The sequence below is a fragment of the Microcebus murinus genome, chromosome 17, assembly GCF_040939455.1.
Source record: "Microcebus murinus isolate Inina chromosome 17, M.murinus_Inina_mat1.0, whole genome shotgun sequence".
Classification (NCBI taxonomy): Eukaryota; Metazoa; Chordata; class Mammalia; order Primates; family Cheirogaleidae; genus Microcebus; species Microcebus murinus.
In genome coordinates this window covers 43290498-43302747 of record NC_134120.1, presented here as the reverse complement: position 1 = coordinate 43302747, position 12250 = coordinate 43290498, and the positions used below count along the sequence as shown (strand labels likewise).

Below are 12250 nucleotides of genomic sequence, written 5' to 3'. Positions count from 1 at the left end.
GATTTTCTGCCTTACAGAGGGCTGCGGACTGTTCAGGGGTAGCTGATCGCAGGATTTGGGGGCGAAATACATCAACTGAAATCACTGTTGTTGACCAGACCAAAGAGGTCTGGTCAACAAGGCATTTTAGACTTCCCACTCCAATGTCTTGTGGCTTCCAAATCAAGTTCATGCTGACTGGGGTCCCAGATGCCCTTCCTTCCCTGGTTTCTGAGGATAGTGGCAACTGTTGAACAAGGAGACATGGCTGAGATTGAGTCTCTGGGTGGTTGTGATTGTGAGTTTCTGGAGAGAAGGACCTTGTCCTACCTCCTTATCCTGTGGACCTGGCACTGAGTAGGCAGATAGCCCATGCCTGAACTGAGATCAACCAAGGACTCCAGTTAAGCTAGCAATTCATCAACATGTGCTTTATTGAACATCTATTAAAGTGAGACCACTGAGGATGAGTTAAAAAAAATAAAACTGTATAAACATAAAACTGTATAGAGAGCACATGCCCCATCCTTGACAAATTTACAGTTCAGAATGAGGACAAGTTAGTTTTGTTTCCTTGAAGACAAACTAGTTTCAAGGAAAGCATGAACAGCTACACTAGGCTGTAAGTGCAGAAGGCATTTAGAGAAAGGTGATAAGGTGGTAGATGACAGTAGGTTTTATGGAGGAAGAGGGACATGATCTGGGGCCGGAAGACTGGACAGGATTGAGTGAGGGAGAGGAGGAAGGAAGAGCGTGCTCAGGGTCTTCACAGACAGACATGAACAATAAAGAAAGGAATGAACGAGATGTGTGAGGGAAGATGATACACACAGACTGAAACAGGTTGAAGCTGCATGGGGTGGAAAACCTTGAGCAAGGTTAAGACACTCTGGAAACCCAAAGAAATATTCAACATTTTGTGAAAGATGAGAGACCATTACTCTAGGTTCTCATGGGTGGGTCACAGGGTAAAAAATGTGCTTTTTAGAAAGGTTACAAAGGAGTGGTTCAAAGGAATTAGGGATTAGAGGGTGCAAGGGGGGAAAAGTCAGTCATTCAAGAATTGATATAAAAAGAGCCTGGATTAAATAAAGATAATACTATTATACATAAAACGATAACTTTTCTGCATAGGGCATCTAATATGTTTCAGCTATTTCTAGCCGTTGATAATAATATCAGCAAAAATCCTCCAATAACTTGTAATTATACTTATCCTCAAACTAAAGAAGGAAAAACAAGATTCATAAAAGCAAAGCAAGTTGGTCTAGGTTACATAGCTAGTAAGTGGCAGAGAAGGGTCCAAACTTCATTTAAACTGCATCCTTTTCCATTACTTTATTCTGAGAATCATGAGCATTTATTGAATGACAACATAAAGTGAAATAAGCATTTTATAAAAATTAACATGGTGGCCATACACAAGAAGGATTAGAGAGGGGAATCCAGGGGTAAGTAGATGAAAAGGGTCTCCCCAGAGTCCTGTCTTTGGAAATGAAAAGGAAAGAATAAACATAAGAAATATTGCCAAGCAAGAACACGAAACCTGGCGATTGATGGTCTAAACTTGATGCTCTAAATTAAAAGGCAGAGGAACGGAAAGACTGGGAAAGGGAAATAAAAAAAAAAAACCAGAAAGATGGGTGGTGAGGTGGCCACTGGTGACCTTGGGGAACACATTTTCGGGAAGAGGATATTGATGAGTGATGGAAGCCAGCCTGCAGGTGAGTCAGGAGTGAGTCAGTGGTCAGGAAATGGAGGATGTGGGCCAGACCACGAATTTGAGAAATTTGGAAGAAAATGAAGGAAATAAATAAAACAGACTTATAAGGAGGCTTTGGGGTCAAGCAAAAGATTCTTTTTTTTTTTTGGAAGGAAAGAAAGCTGTGCATATTTGAAGACAGAAGGAGAGTTTGCAGAGGGAGACATTAAGGAAACTAGAGAAAGAGGGACCTCTGTATGCTGAAAGGGTTAAAGGAGGTGGGAGGGGATGGGTCTGGGGTGTAGGATTTCCCAAGAGAACTTTCCATGATGATGAGAATGTTCTCGATCTGTGCTGTTCTGTATGGTAGCCACGAACCCCATACAGCAATTGAACAAAAAAAATGTTCCAAGTGAGACTGAGGAACTGAACGTTTAATTTTGTTTAAATCAACTTACATTTAAGTAGCCACATATTTAAATAGCTAGTGGCTACCCCATTGGACAGTGCGAGAGCCTTAGAGAAAGAAAGGTTCTGCCTCCTGAGGGGGGAGCCAGACTCTTCTTTTGACTCAGGAAAGGAGACCAGAGAGGGAGCCAAGCCCTGGGTGTTACGGCAGGGGAGGAAACATGAAGCTGGGTGAACTTGACTTTCACTGGTTCTACCGTGGTGAAAGCCACGTTATTAGATCACTAGACGAGGAGACACAGTTGAAAATTCTCATCCCCACGTAGATGTTGTGGTTTGAGTTTTAGTGTCTGCGTCTGCCAGATGAGTTGACAAATTGCCAGATCCCACGTGGCGGCGTGCATACTCACCCTGCCTGCCTGCAGCTCCCGGTCAAGGTGCGTCTTGTTCACCGAACAGAGATGCACGGGACTCCATAGTAGGGTCGTTGGGATCAAGACCATTTTCAAAACGGGTTTTCTGGTTTCTGAGGGACAATAAGGCCCTGCTCTAATTTCCAAGCCCCCGTTCTGCTCCCCTATCTCATGATCACTTTGGATGTGGATCTTTTAAAGCCAAAAAGAGGCGATTCCCCGCAGAGGGATTTCTCTTAGACTTCGTAGAGGTTTTCTCAAAGAACTTCCCATCCAGAGAAACAGGTGTATGTCCTGCTCTGTATTCTGCACGTAAACAAAGAGAGAGCCCCACATCGCTTCTGGGGTTGCCCTGAGATAACGTCAGATAGCAAAGCCCATCAGTTCTCGGGTGAGCCCTCCCCGAGACGGTGGCGTGTGTTGTTGGGGCTGTTTTTCGTAGCCGCCGCAGCTGGGAATTCAAGATGCTATACTTAGGCAGAAGTCCATGAAGGAATTAATTGATATGAGCCAGAAGTTGATTGCCATTTAAGTACTCAGCTTCCACCATTGCCAAGTCTCCCTCTTTGCAGAAAGAACTGAGCTTGCCTGCAAACTGGCTCATTCAGGATGTGAGCACAAGATGGAATTCAACCTTTAATATGCTGCAACACCTGCTTGGAAATAAAGGGGCTCTGTGCTTTTCCCCCCAAGGAGTTGACAGCTGACTTCATTACACAGGAATCTGCCGGAGATGGTGGAGGCTACTCCTCCATGTCAGGGGGCGCTCACCCAGGAATGCAATGCCAACCAGACCTGAGCTTTGGGAACCTGCCAGAAACTCATGCTGGCCTATTTCACCCGAAATCATCCCTCTTCCTTGAACTCCAGTGTTCTGTATCTTTGGTAGGCGCTTCCTCCACATGAGGGAGGTGGTAAGTGTCTCTGGCCTGCTGAAGCTGAGTGGAGAAGCATTTGCAGGTGTTCTGTAATGGGATTTGGATGAAACTTCCTTTCTCAAGGGTTCTGCAATGCTGCACCCCAACAGGCACAAGCAGACACAAAGTCAAGGCTGCCATGCTCTGCAGAGCGGAACTTGAGGGTTCACTGGAGTCCTTGTCCGTGTTCTGGAACAGACTCGTAGCCCCTCTGAGAAGCCTGGCCCAGCCTGTGGGCGCCCCTGGAGGGTCTCTGGTGCTTGAACTTCCATTTGGGCTGGAACGGTGGTTATGCTTATCAATTTTCAAGGTAGAATGTCAAGACTGTCACCTATTTGCATGGTTTCCAAAGCATATAAACCTCGCCTCCATTAGCAATATAGAATATAGCATATCGGACGTGTATACCAGAGAATATGAACTTTCTATTATTTGTTAACCTTCATCACTCAAAAAAAATGTATCTGAAATCTCTAAGTCCAGGAATAGGGGCAGACTTATTTAGAACACGTCCATTTGTTGGATTACTGCTAAGCATTAACCAATACGAATATGAAGACCACAGGGCAATATAAACCTGCATATAATGCTAATTTTAAACAACACACAATTCATACTTTCATATACAAAAGTCACATAATTGTTCTAAAATAAATATTTTTTAAAAAGGCTAGAATGAGAATAATTAGGAAAAAAAAAATAGTTGATGCCAGAGGTCAAAACTGGCAATCGGAGTGTAGCCTGGCCTGAAAGTGTATCTCATATGGCCCACACAGTGGGGGCTAGCAGAATTTGAATTTTTAAAAAATGGAATAAGTTGCCAATATTTGGAAATTGGAACGTAGCACATAGCCACCCAGATTGCTGGCTCCTCGGAGACACGGGGCAATCTGGTACCAGGAGCCTCTCTCCCTGCAGCTGCAGCCTGGCCAGGAGCAGGGCGTTCACTCTCCAGGTTGCCAGAGCTCCTCCTGGGCCAGGTTTCTCACTCACTGAGTTTGTAATCCCTGGACCAGGTGGAAGGGGTGATGGGACTGAGTCATTTTGCCCTTTTCTTCCCTCTTCGCAAACTTGCTATTGGTTGTGATGTGACTTTAGAGTTAAAATCATCATTAAATGCCTGGTTGTACAAAGTAACGTTGAGGGAAGAGGGTCTAAGGCCCACCCTACTTCTCTCCTCCTTGGATGTTATTTTCAAATTTTTAGTTTTGTGTCAGGTACGCTTCCCTGAGGACGTGAGCCTGGGTTAGCTGGAGAACACAGGTTCTTACAAAACCACTCAAAAAGGCTGGAGGTACAGTGTGCACTCTAGACCAACCAAGTCAGAAGCTCTGGGGGTTTGGCTCAGGCAGTAGAATTTTAAAAAGTTTCCCAGATGATCCTAATAAATAGAGGGCTCACGCCCTTGCAAAAGCATGTCAAACTTACATTAGAGCAATTTCTGAACCTCTGTACTATTGACATTTTGTGCCACATGACTCTTTGTCCTGGGGACCTGTCCTGTGTTATTGAATGACATTTAGCAGCAACCCTGGCCTCCACCCATAGACGCAGTAGCATTCCTCCAGGTGACAGCCCCTGCGTTAAGTCACAAAGTATGGGCAGCAGCAGTGGCCAGCATATCGGCCATCCACCCACATAGAAAGCCTCTGAGAAATTGCTGTTGGAATTAAGTGCTAGGAAAACCTTTTCTCCCTAGGGAAACTGATATATTCCTTTCTTTCTGGATGTTTTCCCCTTTCCTATCAGGGACTCCAAGTCAAGGTTAAAATAAATGCACTCAAGGTCAGCTTGGAAGCCAAAAACAGGGCAATGGCTTTAGAGCATATGTACTTCTCCCTGACTTCACACAGTGCAAGTTTTCCTATGAATGTTTTGTTTTGTTTATCTTTATTTAAGTTGCCTTATATCCTTAGAGAATGAGGTAGGATATGAAGGGAACGAGCCAAAGGGAGGAATGACGTTTCCAAGCACTGATCAGTATTTATGATCCAAAGAATGACTGGTTATAAGGAGAAAGAGGACCTGATAAACATGAACTGCCTCAATCATTGGAGGATCAACCAGTTTTATGGAGCAAATAACAGTCAACTCCTCCAGCCTCCCAGTGTTGCTGGGAAGAGGCTGAACTGTTGAAGGAGCCGATGACCAGCGTGTGGAGGCATCTCGGGAGAATGCTAAGCACAGCCTCTGCGGCTTCCCAAGAATCCCAAGAGGCAATGCTGTTAAAGGCAACCTGGGCTCCGTCCCTGTGATAACATCATCACCTGCTTTCTGTAAATACAGACCATCTTATTTTGGGTAAAATACAACCACTTATTAATAACCAGAAGTTTTAAAGTTTTTTTTTTAAATCATTAAGTGTGGTTATTTCATTTGCATGCAAAATCCTGACTAGAACAAAGATCTTAATTTTTTAAATTATAGCTGAGTATTTTAATTATGGATGTACTTGCATATCCGCAGCATACTTCATTATTTATGTAGCCAGTGAAAAAGCTTTTTAATTAGATAGCATGCTGGCAATCCATTGTGAAATGTATAGATGCAGGTTTCCTAGCATTACAAAGCTAAATACAGGTGCTCCCCGACTTACAGTGGGTTTATCTGGACGTAACCCCATCATAAGTCAAAGATCGCACTGGATGCATATTACTTTCGGACCATTGTAAAGTTGCAAAATTGGAAGTCGGGGACTATATGTACACAAAACATTTTGGCCCATCAATTGATAGGTGAAGAAAGAAAATGAGTATATATATATAAACCACGGAGTACTACTCAGCCATAAAAAGGAATGAAATAATGTCATTTGCAGCAACTTGGATGGAACTGGAGACCATTATCCTAAGTGATGTATCTCAGGGATGGAAAAACAAATGCCACATGTTCTCCCTAATAAGTGGGAGCTAAGCTAACACATGGTCATAAAGTGGTGTAAAGGGCATTGGAAGCTAAGAAGGGGGGAGAGGGGGAAGAGGGTGAGGCCCACTGTTCTGGTGACAGGCACACTCAAAGGCCTGACTTTAGCATCGTGCAAATTCATCCATGTAACAAGAACACTTATACTCCCTAATATTTTGAAATAAAAATTATTTAAAAAGAAACATTCTGACAAGCACATGTGCTTTAATCACCATGAAATACTTGTTTCTGAATGATCTTAAAGTTTGACCCAACTTTTTTATATTGGTAACATCATAAATAGTGTGATCTGCCACCGCTCGCTTGGTCATGCCCATTGAATGCATTCGGCTCACCTGGAAATAAGTAGAGGGGTGGTTCTCAAAGTGCGGTCCCCACTGCAGCAGCATCAGCATCACTTGGGAACTTCTAAGAAAGGCATATTTTTGCCACCCACACCTCCATCCTACTGAATCAGCAATTCTGGGAGTTGGGTCCAGCATCCCATGGGGTAACAAGCCTTTCAGGTGACCCTGACTCGGGCTCAGGATTGAGAGCCATGGGGTGAGGCTGTGCCTTGTGGTGCTGGTGATGTAGGTTTCATTGACAGGTCCCCTGGGGACAGGTGGTCACAGTAGAGCCAGTTGGTCCATGCTTTGGCTTCCCCACCACCAGAGGGGTATGAGGATTCTGGCTTGTTTAAGGTCTAATGATCTGCTTGAGGTCTTCAGAGTTTAGAAAAGGTCAAAAGACTCATAATGGGTTAAACAGTGTAAGCATGATTTGAATGAAAGTTGCCACAAATGGCAGATCTGTATGTACCAATTTTGACTACACATCTACATCAGGGCTTAATTTACACATTGGAATTTTTTTCTTCTTTAAAAAAAAAGAAAAGGAAAAAGCTCTGAAATTAGAGCTCCTACTTATTCCCCATTTTAGGGCAGGCTGTGGTGAGGGCAACCTTCCAGAGACACCCCATGCCTGGGTGAAGGTGGATGACCAAGTTCCGTTACCTTCCTGGTTGGGTGCACCAAGGCCAGGAGGTGGAGCGACTTCCCCTGGGAGTTTGTGCCAGAACTAGAACTAACAACCATCTGACTTCCTGCTCTGTGCTTTGTCTTCTGAATGAACAATGCTGCTTCTTAAGTACACATAAGCCAAACTGCCTCTCAAATTGCAGCCATCTACTTTGAGTTCAGATTTGCACAGCATGACACGAATTGGGCTGCAAATTATGCAGAAAACAGCCATCACATCCATCTGTGATGTCAGAATTCGCAAGTACAATGTGACCTGTTAGTATGGAAGGGAGTGCAAGTGTACCAGGTCCGACTCCTTCCCCTTGCGGCATGATGAATATCCTCCCAGCTGCATTTGGCCCGGTGTGAAAAGGTTAAATATGATTGAGGTAATGCCTGTGATATGATCACGAGCAGATTTCATATCCAAGGGTGCAGGCAATTAGATTTTTTTTTTTAATGGTATAGTAACTAGAAAAAGAAAACACACAAATACACTCATACCTAATGGTAAACAGAATTTATTTCCTCTTGGAAAACAATTCCAGTAATCTCCAGGTTCAGACCGCAGAGTAAACATTAATAACAGTAACATACAGGTTAGTTCAACTGATTCAAGAATTTGGCTGTGTGAAATCATTAAGGAAAACCTTGAACACTCAAAGCTTCAAATGTATCCAGGAAAAAAAAAATTCTTTTGACAGTCTACATAACAACTATTGCATATATAGTGATGCTACCTGTCACATTGCAAGGCTTACAAATATATATACGGGCCTTATCCAGCTGTGGGGTTCTGTTCTGTGAGAACATCTCTTCTCGGTTTGCAAGAATCTTCAGCAATAAAAAATAGTCTTGGATTTAACCGTTGATATACCAAAAGAGAAATTCTAGGCTTAAGTATAAATAAAAGGAAGTCCAACCATAGTCTCACGAGTAACAGTTGTTTGTAATCTTCCTTCCTCGAAAATACTTTATCTTAAGCCATTTTGCTCACGCTTTTAATTTAATTTAATTTTTTAAAAATCTTGCCTGAATAGGGCCCAAGTCCACTTGTCTTTATAAGACCATTTTAGTATCAGACGACATAATACATGTGCAACACTTTATATACAAGGAGTCTATCCGGTGCTCAAAAGTTCAAACACATGAACATCCAACAGCTTTGATAATACAAGTTTTATGGTATAATACAATGTTTCTGAATAATATACATTAACAATGAAAGTTTCGTGCAAAGAGTAAAACATGTTCCCTTTTTGTGCCACAAAAGTAATTCTCCTTGACCGAGTGTACTTGCACTAACTGCTGTGTTGGGTCATCGTATGATTCTGTGAAAAAAAAAAAAAGAGAGAAAGGAAAAAACAAACTTCAGTGATTTTATTTTTCAGACCGAGCATATATAAATACTGACCGATTCACAATGACATGAAAAATGTGTGTCTGCACTCTGGTGACTACGTGGTCGTGGGGTCCCTCACTCCTCACCGTCCCCAGGGAGGCACAGACCTGGGCACCCCCTGACCCTGCTGCAGAGTGACAGAGGCTGGCCCAGGGGCCTCTGCCAGGTGGGACGGCTGGCCGACACCCTGCCTCTTCTCTGCCTTGGCCATGTCTTTTACTGTCCAACCTCCTGCCATCTCTTCTTATCTAAATAGAACCCAATGTCAAAGACCAAGGTAGCATCATTTTAACAGTTTATGCACCTGTGCATGATACCCATTGATATGACACAAAAGCATGATACACATGCTTTTGTTCTAATCCTTTTGAGACTGTGGCTGTCTTGACACCCGGGCCTCTAGCTGTCTCCGTATGTGGGCACTAAAGGCGACAGCTGCCTGGTTGATGGATAGCAGGGAAGTCCCCCTCCTGAGGGTGGGCTGCAGGCTGTGGTCCCACCACAACTCAGGAGGCCACAGCAGCCTGCTCTGACTCCCCTGTCCCAGATGCTCCTTTTCCTCGGCCTTGTGTCTTGGTAGTATCCTCACCATCTGTGCCCGCACGTCCCTGTCCTGAGTGAACAACCTCTTTCCAAATTGTGAGAGGGCAACTGGGATACCCGAGCAATCAGGACCACCAGCCAGGCCCTGTGGGTGAACCCAGGCTGGGCAGCCCCCCAGATCCAGGCCTGGGAGACGGTCACAGACCTGCAGGGGCATTCCTTTGGAGCACCAGCCTGAAGACGGCCTGATCTCCACTCCCCTCTTGGCGTTTCCCTGAGCCATGTTCTCCCACCATTCGCTTTGTCCCCCATCCCTTCCTATCAGAAGCTTGGGGGCCAGCTCAAAAAGACCACCACTTCCATGCTCATTTCTTGTAAAACGGATCTCTCCCTTATCTGATCTACTGTGCTGTATGCTGCTTATACTGCACCAATCTTAGGTCTTATCTTATGGTTATTTGTAGGCACGGCTCTCACCCTATGTTGGTAATTCTGGTGTTCATTCATTTATTCGATCCTCCACAGCATCTGTTGGATACTTGTATCACCACCTGGCAGGGGCCATAGCATCGCAGGGCTCAGGAAAGAGGATTTGCTGACCGAGCGACTGACCAGGTCAGGGGTACTGGAGAGAAAAGGCACGCTCTCTGCTTTCATGCCTTCAAAGTGCTCAGAGTCTACGGAAGGTCATGGGGGCACGTAATGGCAAAGCAATATGGCAAGGAGTCTATTAGAAAGGAACACAGAAAGGTCAGGACTACTTCCTCCCCCGCCTGGCTACTGGGGAGGGCTGGGCAGTGGAGGCATGGACATTTTGGTGGAGGCTGGCAACGTGGGAGGAGGACTTGGGGAGGGGACTCTCGCCAGGGGACCCACGGGGGTCAAGGCAATGAGTCAAGAACATGCAAGGTGTGTTTGTAGACCTGCAACTTGCTCAGATTGGCTGAATTCTTCCAGAGTGGCTTGGATCAAAAGTACTGATGAAATGTGGAGATGGAAGAGTATGTGCAGCTGTATGCACCTTGCTGAGGAGCTCAGAGTTTGCTGTGTAGTTGAAAAGGAGCCACTGGAGTATTTTGAGCAGAGGGCTTTGTCCTAGAGGTGTTTGTTGCCTCTTCATCCCTGCAGCTCGTGGTCTCCCTGCTCAGCGGGTGCAGGTGAGCGGCAAAGGCTGCTGTCTGCCAGGGGGGGCTGGGCACGGCAGTAGGGGGGCCAGGAGCCTTGCCAGGGGGACCCAGATCTTCCTTCCCCCATCTCAAACTTAGCTCACTTTTGAAGACGACTGATGACGAATAATGATGAGGAGCATCATTTTACTCCCCCTTATTTAAAACAGACCCATTTTTATTAATTCAGTGAAAGATACGTTTTTCTTAGTGCTTGCCTCAAAGTGCATACATAAGCAAACTATTTTTATGCCAACTCTTTTATCTGTGTATTGGTTTAAAATACTTCTGAAAAGTATTTTTCAACAATATGTAGATAGAAAGGGTCATCAAAGTATGAATGAGACCAGAAAATTTCCCTATTTCCTTAAAAATCAACAAAATTATGTTCAAAGAGGTTATAAAAAATAAAAACATTCAATTACCCTAAATACACTGAGCTTTCTTAATACTTTTGTTATCCCTGAATCAAGTCTGATCTTACAGAAAGAGTTTTTTTATTTTTTTAAAAAATTATGAAAAGGAAATAAATATAAGAAACTATGACAATAAAAGTTGAGTATCTCTAATCCAAAATGAGCATTCATATGATATGACATGGATGGCTGAGATAGTGACACCTTTGCTTTCCGATGGCTCAATGCATACAAATTTTGTTTCATGCACAATTTTATTATAAATATTATATAAAATTATCTTCAGGCCATGTGTATAAGGTATAATGAAACATAAATGAATTTTATGTTTAGACTTGGGTCTCATCCTCTGAATATCTCATTATGTAAATGCAAATATTCCGAAATCCAAAACGATCAGAAATTTGAAACATTTCTGGTCCTAAGCATGTTGGATAAGGGATACTCAGCCTGTAGTTACCTATATGACAGGACACTGACAGAAAGGCAAGTAATTTTTTTTCTTACCATAATTGAAGTTAAAAAAATGTCAGTTTAATAAGATTATTTTTAAATGTTTAAATGCTTATGATGGATACTCCACATTTGATAGGATTTTAGGGGTTAATAGAGGAGGACATACTATAATCTCTCCAGTGTTTTTGTATGTGCCTATATTGAGATTTTGCAAAACAAGAACCTAAAACTAATTTCCTATAACAGTTGGCAATAGTTGTGTCTTAGATGCTTTTATCCTAAACCAAAGTCGTACAAATCTCTTCAGAGGTACAACGAAATGAACAAATACATAAACATCACTTACTGCGACAGATTAAAGTCACTCCTACAAAGTAGTTCGGTTTTGCATTTAAGAGGGAAGAATATGAATGGTTTTCAAGAAGGACAAGAGTGTGGCTTATGCAATACATAAATAAAGAGCTTCGATATAAGTAATGTCAAAACGGGCTATGTGGCATGAAGAATGATAAAGGCAGAAAGCCCTGTTGGTGTGGACATGCATGTAGACCATGGAGATCCCTTAATCTTGTTTTTGTTTTTCTTTTTGCTTTTTGTTCCAGCCCAACTGAGGGCTATGACAGGGTCTCCCGTTCCTGGCTGTCCACCATTGATGGCGGTCCCCACAGCGGGAAGTGAATCTTCCTAGAGTTTCTTGGACAATGGATATGTTTGCATTGGGAAAAAAATTCAGATGATTGGGCCCCTTTCTCAAGGGCTTCCCTCCTCCGCCTTTGAGGATCCCAGAACCCCTCTCCCCTAAGCTGGATTCCAAGTCCACTGTGAATACAAATGGCCTAATTTCATTTTCTGGAGGAAGGAATGGAATATCTGAGCCATACGGTTTATTCGACTGGCTTTTAGGTGTTGGAGAGAACGGAGG

General features: G+C 43.5%; 1 protein-coding gene across 3 annotated transcripts in view; it reads right to left on the bottom strand.

Annotated features, from left to right (window-relative positions):
- Positions 1 to 7848: 7848 nt before the first annotated feature.
- The window catches only part of ZNF521 (zinc finger protein 521), a 268923-nt gene continuing 264521 nt past the window's right edge, over positions 7849 to 12250 (bottom strand). For all 3 annotated transcript variants that reach the window (XM_012746080.3, XM_012746077.2, XM_075993582.1), the window contains one exon: positions 7849 to 8676. In XM_012746080.3, the coding sequence (XP_012601534.1) occupies positions 8647 to 8676 (30 nt within the window). In that variant the 3' untranslated portion in view covers positions 7849 to 8646. The remainder of the gene's footprint in view (positions 8677 to 12250) is intronic.